The sequence below is a fragment of the Pseudopodoces humilis genome, chromosome 12, assembly GCF_049639895.1.
Source record: "Pseudopodoces humilis isolate 2021_Gansu_Grassland_sample_001 chromosome 12, ASM4963989v1, whole genome shotgun sequence".
In the NCBI taxonomy this organism is placed as follows: domain Eukaryota; kingdom Metazoa; phylum Chordata; class Aves; order Passeriformes; family Paridae; genus Pseudopodoces; species Pseudopodoces humilis.
The window spans coordinates 9,099,851-9,118,623 of NC_142211.1; the positions used below are offsets into that span (position 1 = coordinate 9,099,851).

General features: G+C 43.7%; 1 protein-coding gene across 1 annotated transcript; it reads left to right on the forward strand.

Annotated features, from left to right (window-relative positions):
• Positions 1 to 15,878: 15,878 nt before the first annotated feature.
• On the forward strand, positions 15,879 to 18,330 carry LOC148183347 (uncharacterized). Its single transcript, XM_088061539.1, has one exon. It carries the CDS (start codon positions 15,879 to 15,881, stop codon positions 17,847 to 17,849), a length of 1,971 nt encoding a protein of 656 aa, XP_087917665.1. The 3' UTR covers positions 17,850 to 18,330.
• Positions 18,331 to 18,773: the final 443 nt, after the last annotated feature.

Sequence of the window (18,773 nt, forward strand, 5' to 3'; positions counted from 1 at the left end):
TTCCCACCCAAACCATGGAAGATGGGCAACATCCCAATGTGAGGATGGATTCTTTGACCAGGAGCTTATTGCTCTGTGATAAAGGGGAAAAAATATGGAGTGTCTCATTTATTGCTGAAGAGCTTCTTGTGGCCACCTGTGAAAGCAACCTATTTGGAGCATTGAAGTTGACTTGAAAGTATGAGATGTAGCTCAGATGAGGGATCTTTGTGTAGCTGAGCTTCTGGGTTATATGTCACAGCACAAGGATGGTGTTGTAGGGAAGAGGATTAAATAGTTGAGGGAGTGAATTGGGAGAAGCAAAATTGCATGTGCCAAGAACCTGTGTTTGGTGTGCAATGACAGAAGCCAGGCATAAGTTGGTTTGGGTGGTTGTATGTGGTGTGAACATCAGTGAACAGTATTTACCAAGTGCTGCTGGAGGTGGCTGTCCCTCCTCTGTGAGCACTAGCATGGGAGAGGGTTGGGTAGGGTGGAGGAATGGCTCTGACCATTGTCACCTGGTTAAGGAGCTACTGTGCCACCATGAGGCCATCAACTCTGTAAGAACAGTGTTTGCCTGAGAAGGTATGAGACTGAGGCAGCTGAGGAAAGGGTGAAGTGGCATTTGCAGTAGCTGTGGCTGATGCATGTGCCACCTGGAGAAGGGGCTTCAGGCTGGTGGTTTTGGTGCTCTTGCCCTGCTTGATGTCCTCCAGACTTCAGTCCCACATGTGCGATCCATGAGAAGAAACCTGGGAGCCTTTTACAGGGTGTACAAGAGTCTGTGTCAGTTGGAGCAGTGCCTATTGCAACTTTAATTTTGGGTACAATTTCTTCCTGCACAGAGCCATGATGGAAACTGCTTGGCTGTGGGATGGGGGCTCATGCATCCTCTCCGTGCCATGGGTCTGGATGCAAGGATTCTGGGAATATCTATATCAACACCTGTATCCAACAAAGACAAGATCTTGTTGTGTAGGAAGGTGCATGCTGTATGGAAATGCTGCTTCAAATGAACCTCTGAAGGTGCCAAAAGGAATTGTGGACCTAATTTATTATAGTTTTGATCTGCTCAGAAATATTCATCATCAAAACCTCATCTGTGTTCCAGCTGGCTGCTTGATATTCAGCTGGGAAGCTGGCCATTTCCATCAAGCCTCCTTGGGTTGCTAAGGGTGATAACAGGACCAGGTGCTTACCCTGGGGAAGAAGGTCCCTTGCTCTTCACCCAAAGGCTCAGCTAATGTGCTGAGCCGATGGGTACTACAGGAGGATGCAGGTGTCACACGAGTGATGCTTACCTGACTGCAATCAACACAGCCCTAACATTTTCCATCTGCCTGATGCTGTGCACTCTTTTGTTCCAAGATATTGGGGGGGTGGGGGGGTGGTGTTTTTGGGTTTTTCCTTTGAATTAAACCTTTTGATATCCTCAAATAGGGAGCTTGCTTTCTACATACAAATACCATTCACCAATGCCCAAGCTGTTTTCCCTGTGTTTGGGCTCTATCCCAGCCTGCAGCAGAGCTAGTAATTATCTCTCTCCATGTTTGGCTTCCTTTAACAGTGAGTAAACAAATTTTCCTTGGCACCAAAGAGGAGCTGCAAGATATTGTTCTTCTGTCCAGGCAAGCATCTCTCTTGCTGTTGCTGATATATGAGTGAAATGCTGCTGGTGAGGACTAGGTGCAGTTTATTATAATTTCTGACTGTTGATTTTTCAGTGCTTGTTGAAACATCTGCTATTAGTAGCTGTGGGAGACTGGCACTTGTGCATCCCATACAAAGCAGTGGCTAACGAATGGAGAAAACTCCCTCTAGAAGCCTTTTACTCTGTTTCTTCCAGTTCTCTGGGCAGGTCACTGCAAGAGGATGGTCTGTTGATGGAGGATCTCATGAGATAGATTTTGTGAACTCCTGGTGTGCTGAGAAAATCCTGGCCTCACAACTACATTCAGCTCATCTATAATTCTTGTTTCCTGCTGTAAACATTTTTGTTTGCTGCATGTCATGGCTGTGCTCTGCTAAGCTCTGCTGTGTTTGAGTGATACTCACCAGAAGGTCTGCTAGCACCATGTGACCCTCTGAGGTGAAGACTACTACATTGAGGTACACAAGATAATATCTGAGCACCACATTACCTCTATAAATGAGGAACATTTAGATAATGGAATAATTTTAAATCTTTTTATGTTTGGATTTTTTTTCCCAAAAAGACCCAATGGGAAGATTTTATATAATACTTTATTTTCATTCCCCTTGTGAGGCTGTTGCAAGTAGGAAGCTCTTTGATATAATTTGGAGAGCAATTCATTAAGTAAAAGACTTCTGGTATGGTACATATTTAGACAGCCATCAGAGCTCATGGTACACAACAGGCCTGGCATCATCTCTATCCCAGACTTCCCTTATTGTAAAGGGCATTAACAAAAAATAGCAACTCTGTGGGTTTGTCCCATTTCTCCAGGTGATGGGAGGGGGAGAGCTAAAAGTCCTACTTCCTGGCCAAGTCCATTCCTTCCCCCATGGTGACTGGCTGTCACCCATCATCACCAAAGAAAAGCTTGGGTTGTTGGCAGTATATAAGACTGCCTTTATTTTACTGCTTATTTGCATGTGTGACCATGTTCCACCAGGTGCAACAGGGACTTGGTGAATGATTGGGGACATCAGAGGTTTCTCCAGTTGATGGTCATGTTGACTATCTGCTCTGAGCAGTGAAGGAGGGTGTATGGATCACATCTGGATTATCCTACACCCTGCTTGTAGCATTCTTCTGTCCTCCCTGAGGAACTGGTGGTGAAAGAGATGGCTTGCCTTCCCATTAAGCCAGTAGAAACAGTAGCACGCCTGTGGCAGGCAGAGGTGGTGGGCTATCAAGTTAACAGCATAAGACTTTTTATAAGGGTATATAGTGACAGGACAAGGGAAAATGGCTTCAAACTTACAGAGAGCAGGTTTAGATTAGATATTCTGAAGACACTTTCCTGTGAGGGTGATAAGGCACTGACACAGGTTTCTCAGAGAAGCTGTGGCTGCCCCATACCCACCAGTGTTCAAGGCCATGTTGGATGGGGCTCTGAGCAACCTGGTCTACTGGAAGGTGTCCTTGACCATGGCAGGGGGTTGGAACTAGATGAACTTTAAGGTCCCTTCCAACCCAAACTATTCTGTGATTATAAGATGTTGAGTGTCCAGTGCTGTTTGGTAGTGTGGAGATGTATGTTGATATATTTTATATATTAGTAAAGGCCTGTATGCACAAACCAGCCTTTGAAATAAGTCATGATATTAAAGGCTAAAGTCCTTGAAACCTTCATGCAGAAGAGAGAGTAAAGCAAAACAATATCCTTGTGTGTAGGAGAAAAAATGTAAACCTGTGTGTGTTAGCCAATAGTAGCTTACTCTGCCTGCAGACCCTGTAAAACCCTATAAAAGGTGTGCTAAAGATAGAAATAAACGGCATTCACAATTACTTCTGTGAAGACTGGTGAATAGCTGGCGGTCTCTCAATATTTGGCGCTCTGAACGGGACACCCTGTGGGCAGGGGGGCTTCAGTGGATCCACGCACGGTGGGACGGAGCCTTGGACCGAGGTTGGTGGAGCGGATCTGAGTGCAGATAGATGCTGCCTTGGATCGGTACCAGATAGGCGGCTCGTGAATCAATGGGGGCGAGTCGCTGGGGGAGTCCGAAGGCAGGGGCGTGGTAGAAGGGTCGCAACCTTCCCCCTTGCCCCGGGCCGTCGCCATGGATGTGGAATTTGCCGTGGCAGATAAACTGCTTCTCTGCATCCTCATTAAACGAGGCAGAGCAGCCAGGGAAAAGGACATGAATATGCTCATTATATGGGCTAATTGTCATGGGCATTTGCAGTGCCCACACTGCTTTTTGCAGTGAAAGAACGGACTGATATATCGGCTCTGATATGGGAAACAGCAATTACGGAAAAGAGCAAGGACACTCTGTCTCTCGGTCGAACTTGGCAGATTGTAATTAATACCTTAAAAAACAGAAAAGCGAGATATGCTGAGGCTGTGAGCCCCGTAATTCTACCTGCGTCACAGCGGCAGATGCCTTCACCTCCCACTGCTGGGCAAGCTATCTCCTATCTATGCTGCCCATGGAGAGAGGGAGGGAGAGTCAAAGAGAAGAAAATAATGAGAAAAAAAAAAAAAAAAGTTCCACAGCGATCGCTGAAACAACGAACAGAATCTGTTCAGTTATCGCAGGATGTGATACATCCAGAAATATTTGCTTCATTTTTGGAGTTGCTTTTAACATTACAATCTTATTTAAGTTCCATCTTTACCACCCTGGAAGAAAAGAAGCCAAATTTAGATTGGTTTCCACCTGAACCAGGGGGACATGGGGGAGCACTTGGTGGGTGCGGAGAACAAAGGCACCCTGGGGGTAGAAGCAGTGCAAGAAAAGTTCCAAGTCCATGCTGATAAGCTGCAATGATAGCCGCTGTTAGCACCTGGCCGTGAGAGACTTTTTGTGTAACATCGCCTGCTTTTCTAAAATCGTGCCCTTTTTCCTCTATCGGCGAACAACAAGAGAGATTGAGAGAAAAAACTGCATTTGTTAAAGTTAACTTTGTGAGGTTTTTTTTTCTTTCTCTCCGTTTTTCCTCTCTGCGAGAGTATGTAGAGAATGTGAAGAAAGATAAGAGCAGAGCTGCAGCAGCAGCAGGGCGGGCAGTCCACCCCCCCCCCGTTCCCTCTCTAAGACAAAGCACTGGGATAGTACTCAGTTTGTTACAAAGTCATGATTTATTGGGTTTTCAAAATGTTTTTATATACCCTTTTAGAGTTAATTTTGTGTTTTAAGTAATTATGAGTTTATGCAATTACAGTTTTTAGAGTTTTACTGGAAAAATTATTGTGGTTCTTTGAAGGTTAAAAAAAAAAAAAGTGTTTAACAGAAGTTGCCTTGCAATAATTGGTTTTAGAACTTAAGGTTAAAACATGGTGTGATTTACAGCTTCTAGGAAAACCTTCCAATTAATGCTATCTACAGAGGAGATTTGTGGTTTAAAAAATAATTAGTTAAGATAACTTTACTGTATAAGACAGAGTTAAGTTAGAGCATATATTATCTATTTGCTTGTTTTTTCCACAATTTTAATAAGGTAATTTCAATGTGAATCTTTTTGTTATACAAAACACATTTAACTGCATATATACCAATGTGGATTTTGGATTTTAGTTTAAATATTGGACTTGATGTTCTTGAAAAGTGCTACAAAAGCTAAATGGCAACCTGCCAAATCCTGTGTTGTTGTGGTTTTTCTCTAGAAAAACTACACTTTTAAATCCTAACCAAGTTAAACATATACTAGGCAAATTCCTGTTATGAATAAGTATTTTTAGTAACATTTGCAGTTATTGTGGGTTATTCTCAAAGCTAGATGACATAGAATTGTGATGGATTTGTTACATTTTTATAATCTCTATAGCGAATCCATGTTACTGTTATATTGTGTTTAAAAGGTATATATCAAACTTTTAGTTGCCTCTTTTTAGTAAATGAATAAGATTAAGTTATGTTTTTATCTAATATAGATTAAGTGTTAATAGAATTAAGAAAAGTCAGGATTTATAATGTTTAGGCTTGAATGCTTTTAAGTTAAGTTTTCTAACTTAGATATTCTTTTAAGGTTAAGTTTGTTATTTCCTTTTGTTACAAATAATTATTGTCAGGTTTAAATATTGCTTAATTTAAATTGTTTTATGTTTTATTGGAGACACTTGTTTAAATTGCAAAGTATAGTTATTTTCCTAGAGAGATGAAGACAGCCACAACTGAAACAGCTGTGATGGAACACTGGTGAACACCTGCTTGTGGATGGAGGTGAATGCAGTCTGTGACACCCTTGACTTCATCGGGAGTTCTATTGGTTGTTGCAATCTCTGCAGTTTTTGTTTGTTATAGCTTTCTTATTTTTCAGTGTTTCCAGAATTTTAAGATATACCATTGCTGAGGATCAGCTGCCATGGGGGAGTTTTCAGATTAAACCAACTGCTGCATGGTTTAATTGGTCTGGTACCTAAGGCTCCTGATCATTTGCTTTGTACAAATGCATTTTAACAGTTTGCTGTGCTGTAAGCATCTCATAGCTGCTACTATTGAGAACCTTGTTTTAAAAATATGTTAAGAGGCATCTTTCCAGTTTAAAGCCAGGCCCTGGCCAAGCGTTGACTTTACCTGGATGGAATGTTTGCCAGCAGATCCAGATGTTTTCTGTACCAAATCAGTATTTGAGTCACTTTTTGACTCAACAATTTGACCCTATTAATATAACAGCTGAATCAATTTTGAAGTGGGCTTGGAGAATCATTTCCGGAGATGATTACCCAATCCTTCACTGATTTTTTTGTTTCTGTTTGTTTGCTAACTATGGGATGCTAGTGCAGTGTTTTAGTAATTAATAGTAGTTTTATATTACATATGTTATTAATAATGTTTATGATTTAATTGATTTTTAACCGGTATAAGTTCTTATTAATTGTGTATATGGTTTTGTGTTGATGTTGATGTTTATAACAGAAGTACATCTCATTTTTATTTTTTTTTAAGAAAACGGGGGAGATTGATGCCCTAAAAGCATTTAATTAGTGTAATTCATTAACTTCAAGGAGAGAAGTGTCTGTGTTTTGTTGGCAGGTTCAAAAAGGTCACCTGTCCATCTGACCAGACTGTGTGCCTCTGAACACATGAGATCCAGTGAACAGAGATGTCATCACACAGCCTTGGTACTCCAGACATGGATCAGAAGTGGACCTGTCAGGACAGAGTTGTGTCTGAACACTATACAGACAGTTGCCAACAGAAATTTTATGTTGTTATTATGATGTTGTGTCTCTACCAATTTTTCAGGTATCCTTAGTTTTAAGATTTAGAAGGATCTGAAGAACAACCTGAATATCAAAGCCCTCAGTCACCGATCAACTGCCAGCTGACATCACGGGAGCAGTGAACGTTCCAGGACTGAATTGTGTTAGAGAAATTCTGTAGGAGATCTAAGAAGTGTAGAGACTCCATCTAACTATATATAAAGCAAATTGTAGTTGTGTGTTTACCCTTTCAGCAAATTGCTTTCACGCTTAGACTACATATATACCAGAGCATGTGTGTTAAAGGTAGTTAGATAATAGTTTAAGATAAAGAGTTTAGCCTGTGTAGTAATTGTTGTGTTAGTATAAAGTATAAGTATTCCCCCTTCAAGAGGTAGTGTAAGCATATTTGAAAGTTCATTTAACGTTAAAATTTTAGCTGTGAGTTTGCAAGTATGGTGTCATTTACATGGAACCAACTGCTTATGGTAATTTTGTTGTGCATAGTCCTGACCAACTGTCTGCTAACTAACATCCAAAAGCGACAGAACATATGGGTCACTCCGGCACATTGAACTGGCCAAAGGTCAATGTGTTTGAGCTTAGCCACCCCTGGAGATCCTTTCGCACCTGTCTCAAAGGAGTCCCTAAATGGGATCCTCCAGCATTTAAAGGTTTAATTAATAACAAGACTCGACTGAATCAATTGGCAGTGTTGCAAGAGTGCAGTCGCACTGTTGGCTTCACATTAAGACAACTTGAAGCCTGTTGGTAAGCAAAAATTACCCAAGTTCTCAGTGTTACAACCCTCAGAAGAATCAGATTTGTTAAGTTCCACCAATACCTCAGGTGGATGGATAATGTTTGAACCCCCGACAAAAAGTCATTCTAACAAAGTAATGTAGCACTGAGCTGCAGCCAACCCTATAGCTAATCTCGTTACTACCACTGAAAGTAAAGCCTTTATTTGTGGTGCAATCTCACAGGACAATTACCAAAGCGATTACCTAATTCCATATTCCTAATCTGTGGACATAGAGCATGGAATTAGATTCCTGCTAATCCACAGAGGACCCTGTTATCTTGAGAAACTAACTTTGTTCCACCCAAGCTTACATCAATTGTTGAATATAGCTAGCAAAATGAAGAAGATCAAACTGTCAAAGCAAAGCCTGAATGAATTAAGGCCTAGCAACTCTAAAAAGGCTCACTTGTTAGACTAAGGAAGGATTGAACTTAACATCCACAATGTTAAGTGAGCTTTCAGCCGATGTGAGTAGTGTACGTCATGCAGTATTACAAAATCGAGCTGCAATTGACTTTTTGCTCTTAGCACAAGGACATGGTTGTGAGGAATTTGAAGGCGTGTGCTGTTTGGATCTTTCTGATCATTCAGCTTCCATCCATAGGCAACTACAACAGCTACAGGATGGGTTACATGCCCTGAAAGAAGATAGTGACCCCATTGGAAGTTGGTTCGCCAGCTGGGGCATCACTGGATGGTTGAGGTCTCTTGTGCTAGAAGGGGGATGGACTTTACTTATAATGTTAATCGGGATGACAGTCTAAGTTGTATGTTATCTTATCCAAAGCCTGGTTTGTGCAAAAAGAGAAAGGGGGAATTGTTGATATATTTTATATATTAGTAAAGGCCTGTATGCACAAACCAGCCTTTGAAATAAGTCGTGATATTAAAGGCTAAAGTCCTTGAAACCTTCATGCAGAAGAGAGAGTAAAGCAAAACAATATCCTTGTGTGTAGGAGAAAAAATGTAAACTGTGTGTGTTAGCCAATAGTAGCTTACTCTGCCTGCAGACCCTGTAAAACCCTATAAAAGGTGTGCTAAAGATAGAAATAAACGGCATTCACAATTACTTCTGTGAAGACTGGTGAATAGCTGGCGGTCTCTCAATAGATGTAGAGGGCTTTGCAGGTATTGTGTACCACTGTTACTGAATCTGGCATGTTCCTGCCAAAGGATGTCTGAAGCCCAAGCCTTATTGATAAGGAAAGCATAAGAAATTTGTCTCGTTATGGACTTCGTGGTTAGGTTCTTTTTCCCTTTGAACTGAAATTGATGAGAGAGAAGCAGTTTTCTCTCGTTCGGTCTTGGTTGTTTATTCGTTTCTTATCAGCATTACAAGGTACAAGGAGCTATGTGCATGTCGTGGTTTTAAAGCAGTAACTAAAAAAATTACTAGAAAACTTACTTATTTCTTGCTGTGAGATATGGATTAGAACAAGAGCAAAACAGGCTTAAAACTTAAAAGGAACAAATAAAGTTTATTAACAAAACTACAGGAATAAGAACACCAGAGTAAAACCTCCAGAAAACCCTTTTATCCCCCACTACCCGCCATTCCCTTGTTCACATAACAACATAGAGACAAAAAACTTTGGAACTTTGGTGTTTAAAACAGTCATAATTCCTGCTAGAGTCTTTTCATCAGCCTTTGTAGAGAAACAGAAGTCTTCTTCTGCTAATCTATGGAGTTTCTCATAAGAAAGCTATTTCTGTTATAGCTTTCTATTTTTCTGATGCCAGCTGCCCGGAAATCTGTCATCAGTTCACTCCTCCCATTTCACATCACTCTGAGGTGTGTATGGGTCAATGAGTCTAGGGATATCATTTTTTAAGGACGAGTTATTCAAAGGCAAAAGTTCTCTTCATCTGTCTCTGTGAGCTTTCCTGGAAAACAGAAGTTTTCTCTTTGCCTCAAGCGGCCCCAAATCTTCAACTATTACTTCTCTCCTTCTGTTCCAGCACCTCACTGCATCATAATTACTCTACCTTTTGCTCAAAATCCACACTTTGAACACTCCATTCCTCCCTATATACTATGTCATGAATTAAAGGAGTTTTTTCAGGACACTATTGTCCATCTCCATAGCTTTAACAGAAAAATATTTCAGCTTAATTAAAGCATCTCCTTATTCTCTACCTTTTCTGGAGCTTAATTCTTTTCTTTACTGTCTCTGATAGTTTATTAAGTCTCTTTACATGTTCATTACTCTCTTTTTCTTTCTCTGGAAAAAGGGATTAATCTGCAAGTCTCATCTGGGTAATGAAAGGGTTAAAATCTTGCCCAGGCTTTGTAGATGGTTCTGTGATCTCTGCCGGAGAAGCAGCTGAAGTTGTCTGCCATGGAAGATTCTTCATGGCTGCTCTGGAAAGTGTGGTCACTGTCTCAGCCCGCCACAGGTCAAGAGCATTTTTTCTTTCTTTACTCGGCAGTCTCTGGTGAATTCAGTCACAGCAAAAACTGCAGCTGAGCCAGAGACTGGCCTGGCCCGGCCAGAGCCCGGGGCAAGCCCCGTAGGCCCCATCTCCCGGCTGAGAGCCACAGCAGGCCCAGCCCAGCCCCGGCCCAGGCCGCATGGCCTGGGCAGGGGACGGGAAGCCAGCTAAAGCTCTGTTACCTTTCACAGCCAGGGAACAAAGAGACAAAGAAATTCCCAGGCTTAGGTCTTAACGTGGTGTTCACAGGTTGATCTCACTTTTCAATGGTTAAAACTGCTGTCAATTCTTAGAAATGGCCAGCTGTTGGCTATGAGACAAATTCCCATCAGCCGCCAGCGGTTTCAACTTCCTTAGGTGTTTCTCTTTGTTTTCTTAAATGCCAATCTATCACAGTGCACTATGATAGAAAGGTGTAAAATGGCTAACAAAGATCCTCTTCAAGGTCTTCTACATGTCCACTTACCCAACTAACAGATGCCAGCTAAATTATTTTTCCTGGTGACCCAACGACCCAACACCTGCGTACTGCACTGCGGCATCCTCCATCCAATCACCCACTACTACCCAAAAACCTCTAGGAGAAGAACATGAAGAAGAAAGAAGAAGGGACAAGAGAAAATACTCTAAATCCTCCATCTTGTCTCCTTTTCTCTAAACTAACTTTTCCACACAGTGATTTAAGAAAACTTTCTAATCTACACACACTTTTAGCTTTTTCCATCTAACTTTAACATTTGTCCTCATGTATCACCATGAAAACATGCTCATGAATTTCATGTTATCTGAAATTCAGTGTTTTTCTGGATCTTATAACTAAGTATCAGAAACAAGGGCACACACTGTATCCCAGACTCCAACAGAAATTCACACAAAATCAAATGTATCACAAGAAACTATCTCAAATATCTCAGTGACTCAAAGAAGTGCAATGCTGTGCTAGTACCAAAACATTTCAAGGCAGGACATGCTTTTTGTCATGTGAGGACATCTCACCTGCCTGCATCTGAGGAGGTATCTCTGACTGCTATATGTGGGGTGAGAGCAGAGCAGATCCACTTAAATCTTTCAGGTCTGTCTTCCATGTGTCTTGCCTGAACCTCAAAACCCCCTTTGATGATGGGCACTTGTCTTCCAACTGTATCACAGAATTACAGAATATTCTGAGTTGGAAGGGTCCCACAAAGATCCTTGAGTCCAACTCTTAAGTAAATGGCCCCTGCAGGGATTGAACACATGACCTTGGATGTTATTAGCACCATGCTCTAACCTCAGGGTCAAACAACTTCCTTCCATGAGGTTTTTAAGAGAATCCTAGAATAGCTTGGGTTGAAAGGGATCTTAAAGATCATCTCGTTCCAACCCCCTGTCATGGGCAGGGACACCTTCAACTAGACCAGGTTGCTCAAAGCCCCATCCAACATGGCCTTGAACACTTCCAGGGATGGGGCATTTATGACCTCTTTGGACAACCTGTTCTAGTGCCTCACCATCCTCATAATGAAGAATTTCTTCCGAATATCTAATCTGAACCCACCCTCTTTCAATGAGAAGCTATTCCCCCTTGTCCTATAAAGTACGTGCCCTTGACATGTAGTCATGGCTAGAAAAGCTACTACATTGCCAAAGCAAAGGCAGTAGTAGGGATGGGGTGATATGTGAAAGTTGTCTCTTGGGAAACAGAAGATTTCAATGCACAGTAGAACTTAATTTTATAGAAAGTGGAAAAACCAAAGTATCAGTGCAGATTTCTCTTGAAATTCCAGAAATTTTTTTTGCAGGCATCAGTGCTTCTTGGGATCAAACACCAGGAGATCCTCTTCTATGGATGCTGTAGAAGCAGGTGGCAAGCGATCATGGTCTTGGATAGGGGCCACAAACTAGGTCCAGAGTTAGACTGAGGCTCCTGTGACCAGAACTGCTGTCATATAAACTTCTCAAGTCAGCAGTGAAGTTGTCTTCTTGTTATTTTAAATCTGCTGACAACAGCAGGAAGCATGTAATGCCCCAAATCTTTGACTAATCAGATCAGCTCTGCAAGCAAGTGAGAACCGCTTGTGAAGAGGCTGGCAGGATCTCTTGACAAAAGGTGTAATTCATTTCCCCATGCTGGTAGACAGCCTGTGTCTGGCTTTAGTTGCCCATCCTTGGGTTCAGATCTGAAGCAAAATGTGAGGGATGATCCTGGGGGCAGTTTGAGGTTCTCTATCTCATTGACCTGCTTGTATCATAGTCTAAGTCCAGTTTGTAAACTGAATTTCATTGAGATTGGCCACCATGATGAAGAGTTGTTTGGACAAATGGGTGCTGGCTGATGCTGCAGTTGCTGTTGTTTCCAAAAGAAAAAGAGAAAGCAAAAGACGGGGAGTTGTCGCTGTTGGACACTATGTAGAAGTGTGGATTCACAGCATGCACCAGAACGATTTGCTAGGAAAAGGGGTCTTTATTCTCTGAACTTTTCAGCTTTTATAGGGTCTTATGCTACAGGTTTAACATGATTGGTCAAAGGAACACCACCTCTTGTTCCATTGGTGGGACAAGACAAAAACACGCTATCTACAGTTACGCAGAACTGTTTTGAGAAAGTAAGATCGTTTACAAATGTTGTCCTTGAGCGCGAGATCTCCCAAGAAACTTTCCCTTGGGAACAGATCAGCCACTGACAGGCTGTAATTCTCTCAGGCTCAGAGAAAATCACGTCCACAGGGAGTTACTCTGACACTTTGCCAGTGAATATAGGTTGGTGTAGCCCTGCCTGACAGAGGAAGAAATGAAATCTTTAGGTGGGGTGACCTGCCCATGATCAAAGAGCATCTCTAAGAAAACCAGTCACTTAATGGTTTTCTGCCTGTAATTTCTGTGACACTCCCTCTGTGTAGTGAATGCAGTCTTATTCGGTTATAGCTGGAGAGGACTGCTGAAAAATAAATTAAGTCCTTTAGCTAATGTATAGATTTAACTTTGGGACTTCTATTTGGGATACATATCATGAAGCAGCCACCTGCATGAGTGTCTGAAGATCTGGGAGTGAAATGTTTCACTGCTTTGCTGCCTGATTTAGGAAAATTGTTGCTGCTTACCGAGGATGGAGGAAGGTATCTTCTAGGCCTGCTGTCACTAGTGACTCACATGAGATGACATCTTGTCACCCTCAGTTTTCATTTGTGTAGAGGGGACAGGGTGATGCTGGTCTTCCTGATGAAGGGGGAGCTTCTGACACTATTTTTGGTGAAAATTGCAGTAGTTGAGTTCCCTTTGAGGTCTCCATTCTTCTTCCAGAGTTGGTTGACTACATCAACAAGTGCCAAAGCTCTTGGAAAGGAAGGAATAATGCTGTGGGTTCAGCACTGGCTAAAATTTCCAGTGCACCTACTAGAAGTATGTACTCATTTCCTGCTGTGAGATATGAATTAGGAGGAGGGTAAAGCAGGCTCAAAACTTAAAAGGTATAAAGAAAACTTTAGTAACAGAACTAAAAGAATAAGAAGAATCAGAATAAAACCTTCAGAACACTTATCCTCCCCTCCCCACAACCTCTTTTCCTTCCCTCTGACAATGTAGACACAAAACCTGGGATTTTCAGTTATCACTTCTACAATAGTTTTTCATGAGTTCTTGTAGGGAGAGGAGTTTCTCTCACCATGCCATGGAGACTTCTCCACAAGAAACAGTTCTCCTGCGGCTTAATGTCACAGAAAATTAGCCGCCTGGGAAAGGAAAATCTGTTCATAGTGTGAAAGTCCCTCCCATGCCTTGCAGCTTTCCCAAAGCTGCTTTCATGGGCCATGTCAACTTATGGGGTATTATTTTAAGGATGAGCTGTTCTAGCATAAAAACCCCAAAAGTTCTCTTCTTTTATCTCTGGGAACAGAGGCTTTTCTTCTTCTATCCCTGGGGCAAAGTTTCTCATCTCTCTGTTCATGCTTCTCATTAGATTACAGCTTTTCAGCATCCACATGGTCCAGCACGAGTGCCCTTTTCTCATGGGCTGTAGGTGAATGCTGCATCCCCCTATTACTTAATGAATTACAGGGAAAAAACAAAGTCTGATATATCAAAAATATATCTTCACCATAGCCTTACAAAGACAATTTCAGACCAAGACCAAGGCATCTACTCAATCCCCTCCTAACTAGAATTTGACTCCTTCTTTACTGACCTCAGTGTCCCATGTTGTTTTCTTTACATGTCTTCACCCTTTCCTTTTCCTGATTCAGGAGAAAATTTGTGTTCATAGGTTCATTTGTTCTGAAGCTTTATCAACTGAAACAGGTTTTACAGAGTTCTGCAGTGCTGAAAAGTTGATCTCATCTAGGCTGTGCATCAGGGACATCACTCGCCGTGCCTCTCACTGCTGGTCACATGGTCTCTGCCGACACTGTGCAAGCCGTGCTGGCTGCCAGCTCCACTCAGCGCTTTTCTTCATGTGGAGTGCTGAAAACAAGAAAAGCTGCTGCTGCCATTTTTGTTCTTCTGTCCACGGCATGGCTGGATAAAAGCAGCTAAACAAAGTTCATTGTGAACCATGCCGAAGCAGCCACAGACGCGTGCTGCTGTCCTGGTTGCACTGATTCTGGCTGCGCAGACCCAGCCCCTGGCCACTCCTGGCCTCAGGGCCATCTCCAGTGCCGACCGCAGGGCCACTCCCGGCACTGGTCTCGGCTGTGTGGCTGTTCCCACTGCTGATATAACCCCCGGCTGGCATAGCCTGGCGGTGCTGCTGGAAAAAGGACCAGCAGTCTCAGCCAGGAAGGGGCCTGGACTCGCTGGGAAGGGGTCCCAGCTGCCCGCCAGGACAGGGCCTGATGGACTCCCTGGTGAGGGGCTTGGCAGCCCACCCACCACCCCTCAGGGGGCAGAAAACTTTTTCTGGGCCACATGGGACCAGCCTAGCTCAGCCGCACAGGCCAAGTGGGGCCGGTCTGACTGGAACCCAGTTACCTCTTCAAAAGCTGGAATCCAAGAGAGAGATTTCCTGAGCTTGCCCATCTTTAAAATGTGAATCTCACAGAGGCGTGTTATAAGTGCAAAGGCAAATTTAGGTTAAATAAAAGAACAGTTGTCCTGGGTTGATTATGATGTTAAATTGTATCCCCATTCGTCCACCTAACCCAGACACAGGTTTTGTATTCTTAAAATTCCATCTCAGAGTAAGAGTGAGTGGAAAAGAAGCACCGAGTCTGTTATCAGAGACTGTACTTGCTCCCCCCGCATCGGGAGTTTTGACTACAGCACAGACAGACAACAAGACACAGATCGCCTTGGCTTTCCAACTAGCCGGAGCAGAGAGGTCTTCCTGGACTGTTTTCTTTCCCTTTTTTGAAACGAATCGAACCTGCTCTGGACTGGGGACTCGGGGGAGCACCGGGAGCTTGCACCCGTGGACTACCGGGAGCCCAGCTTGGGCAGCGGCATTTTCCAGAGCCAGAGGGACTGATAACAGAGCGAACACCCACAGGAAAGAGACCCTCTGAAGTTTGTCATCTCTTCTGAAGGGCGAGAGGTTTTGTAATTTGATATCGTTCATTTTTGTGCTGGGTAGTGCTGTGCCTGTGAAATAAACAGGTTTTTTCCACTTCTCTCAGAGAAATCTCTTCCCGAACCGGTTGGGGGGTGGGAAAAAAAGGGCCACGTGGGTTTGCTTCCCAGGGGGAGCCCCACTGGAGGTTTTCTCCCAAATTTTGCCCTAAACCAGGACAAATACATTCATTGGCGCCCAGCGCGTGGCACGAGAGAGTGGAAAAACCCTGTACTAATTGTACTGAAGTGGCAATTACTTTATATTGGGATAAGATAAAGCAGTCCCTAGCCATCCAGCCATGCTGCTTGAATTAATAATGTCTTTTGGGGTGCAGGCCTTCATGTGTTTCTGGTCGCTAGGCTTTTTTGAGGTTTTAATACCTTTATGGTCCCTTGGTTTATTTTCTTATCCACAACTAGCCCCGGTATTGTCCCTAACACATAGCTTTTACAGTAGAGGGGCACGGATTAGAATAGCTATTGGGCTGGGCCTAGTGATTATGATTTCCAAGAAGTTTATTCAGGTGCTGCAGTCTGTTCCAAATATAAAGGATTCATGGGTATGGTTATGCACCCAGTTTGTTAGAGGAGGAGCAGGGAATGAGGCTTTTCAACCTTTCCTTTCCTTCTTCTCCTCTGAATCGGTTACGTCACTATTGGCGAGTGTTCAGTTTCCCCTGAATGTTAAAGAGACCATCTTTCTGGCATTTAATCTGGTAAGTTTCCTCTATACAGTCTCCAGCCTCTCTAGAATGAGGGCTGAGATTTCTAGAGGGACTGATGAAACCCCTGAACCAAGCATGGAAAATCCTGAGTGGGGTGGAGAATGGGAGGATATGGGCCAAATCCTGAAGGAATTTTCTGACCCTGTAGTTTGGGACTTTCCACATGAACAAATTCTGAATCCAGCTGAGGTGGGTAAATATCTGAAAGAGAAGTGTCAGGATAATTCCAAAGAAAAAAAGATCATTGCAGTAAGCTGGGCCCTGGCATATGCGTACCGTACATTGCTAGATACTGTAGGGCAGCAAACAGAAGGAAGGGGACAGGGAGGTAAATCAACAGCTACCCCAATTACTCAGGCTGCAGCCAACCTCCCAGTTACAAAGCTGGTAGCTAAACCAGACAGCAAGCCTCAACCAATGGCTGTTGCTACTAGCACAAGAAGTGGAAAGTGCACAGATAAAACCGATCGACCAGCGGATGATGATGATGATGATGCAGGAGAAGGACCCTCAACGCCTCCTGACACAAAACCAAGAGTCAAAGCAACTGGAACAAGATCAGAAGCTAATATTGAGTCTTTTTCTCTGAAAGATCTTCGTGGCCTGAGGAAGGACTACACTCGACGACCTGATGAATCTATAATTAGTTGGTTAGTCCGTCTGTGGGATGCCGCAGGTGAAGCTACAGTTCTAGATGGCACTGAAGCGAGGCATCTGGGATCCCTGTCACATGATCCGGTTATCGACCAGGGGATGATGAGGGGGGCTAACCCTCGCAGTCTCTGGGCACGGGTCCTTGAAAGTGTAGCCCAAAGATATCTGTGTGTAGATGATCTCTACATGCAGCAAACGCAGTGGAAAACCATCGAACAAGGGATCCAACGCCTGAGAGAAATGGCAGTGGCAGAGAGTGTTTTTTCAGATGACATACCAATTAAGAATCCAGACTTGGTGCCATGTACATCCGTGATGTGGCGAAAATTGGTACGACTTGGGCCACAAGAATATGCATCTGCTTTAGCAATGATGAAACGGGATGAAAGGGAGGAGACCGTGCTGGATATGGCGAAGAAGCTTCGAGCATACGCAGATGCCGTGCATGGCCCCACACATGCAAGAATTGCAGCTGTGGAAACACGTCTGCAGAAATTAGAGGATAAGATAGAGGAGAATCACAAGAAACTTAGAGATGAGATTAAAGAGGACCTTCTCCAAATCTCAGCAGTACAGACCAGAGGTCCTGGCACTCAACGCAGACGTTCCCCCGATCGGGAGAGAAGGTTTACCCCACAAGCTGAGCTGTGGTTCTTCCTGCGTGATTGCGGAGAAAACATGAGGAGATGGGATGGGAAATCTACTGCAGCTCTGGCACAACGGGCGCGTGAATTGAAGGAGGAGAAGAGTCACAAAGGAAGTTCCACCAAAAGGGAAGCAGCTCCAGTTGCCCGTAGCCAAACTGCCAGGTATGATGATGATGACGTGTCCGATCCCCTTGAAGGAACATCCAAGACATATACCAAAGGAAAGAAGGATAACCAGGCTTAGAGGGGCCCTGCCTCTAGCCAGGTAGAGGCTAGGGAAAATCGTGTTTTTTGGACTGTGTGGATTCGTTGGCCTGGCACATCAGAACCACAAAGATATGAGGCCTTGGTTGACACCGGTGCACAGTGCACGCTAATCCCATCAAGACATGTAGGGGCAGAATCTGTTTCTATTGCTGGCGTGACAGGGGGATCACAGGATTTTACCTTGGTGGAAGCAGACGTGAGCCTGACAGGAAATGATTGGAAGAAACACCCCATTGTGACAGGCCCAGAGGCCCCATGCATTTTGGGCATAGATTACCTCCGAAGTGGGTATTTCAAAGACCCAAAAGGATTCAGGTGGGCATTTGGGATAGCAGCTGTGGAGACAGAGGGTGTCCAGCAACTGAACACCTTGCCTGGACTGTCCGAGAATCCATCTACAGTAGGACTTCTGAAGGTGAAAGAGCAACAAGTACCAATTGCCACCTCGACGGTGCACCGCCGACAATATAGAACAACTCGAGATGCTGTGATCCCCATCCACAAGATGATCAGAGAGCTGGAGAGCCAAGGGGTGGTCAGCAAAACCCACTCACCCTTCAACAGCCCCATCTGGCCTGTGCGTAAATCTGAAGGAGAATGGAGATTGACTGTGGACTATCGTGCATTGAATGAAGTGACTCCACCGCTGAGCGCTGCCGTGCCAGACATGCTGGAGCTCCAGTACGAGCTAGAGTCCAAGGCAGCGAAGTGGTATGCCACTATTGACATTGCTAATGCATTTTTCTCCATTCCCCTGGCAGCAGAATGCAGGCCTCAGTTTGCCTTCACCTGGAGGGGAGTGCAGTACACCTGGAACCGACTGCCCCAGGGGTGGAAGCACAGCCCCACCATTTGCCATGGACTGATCCAGGCTGCCCTGGAAAAGGGTGAGGCTCCAGAA

Bases quoted from the DNA above. Each gene is read 5' to 3' on its own strand.
- LOC148183347 (XM_088061539.1), top strand. From the start codon at position 15,879: ATGCTGCTTGAATTAATAATGTCTTTTGGGGTGCAGGCCTTCATGTGT.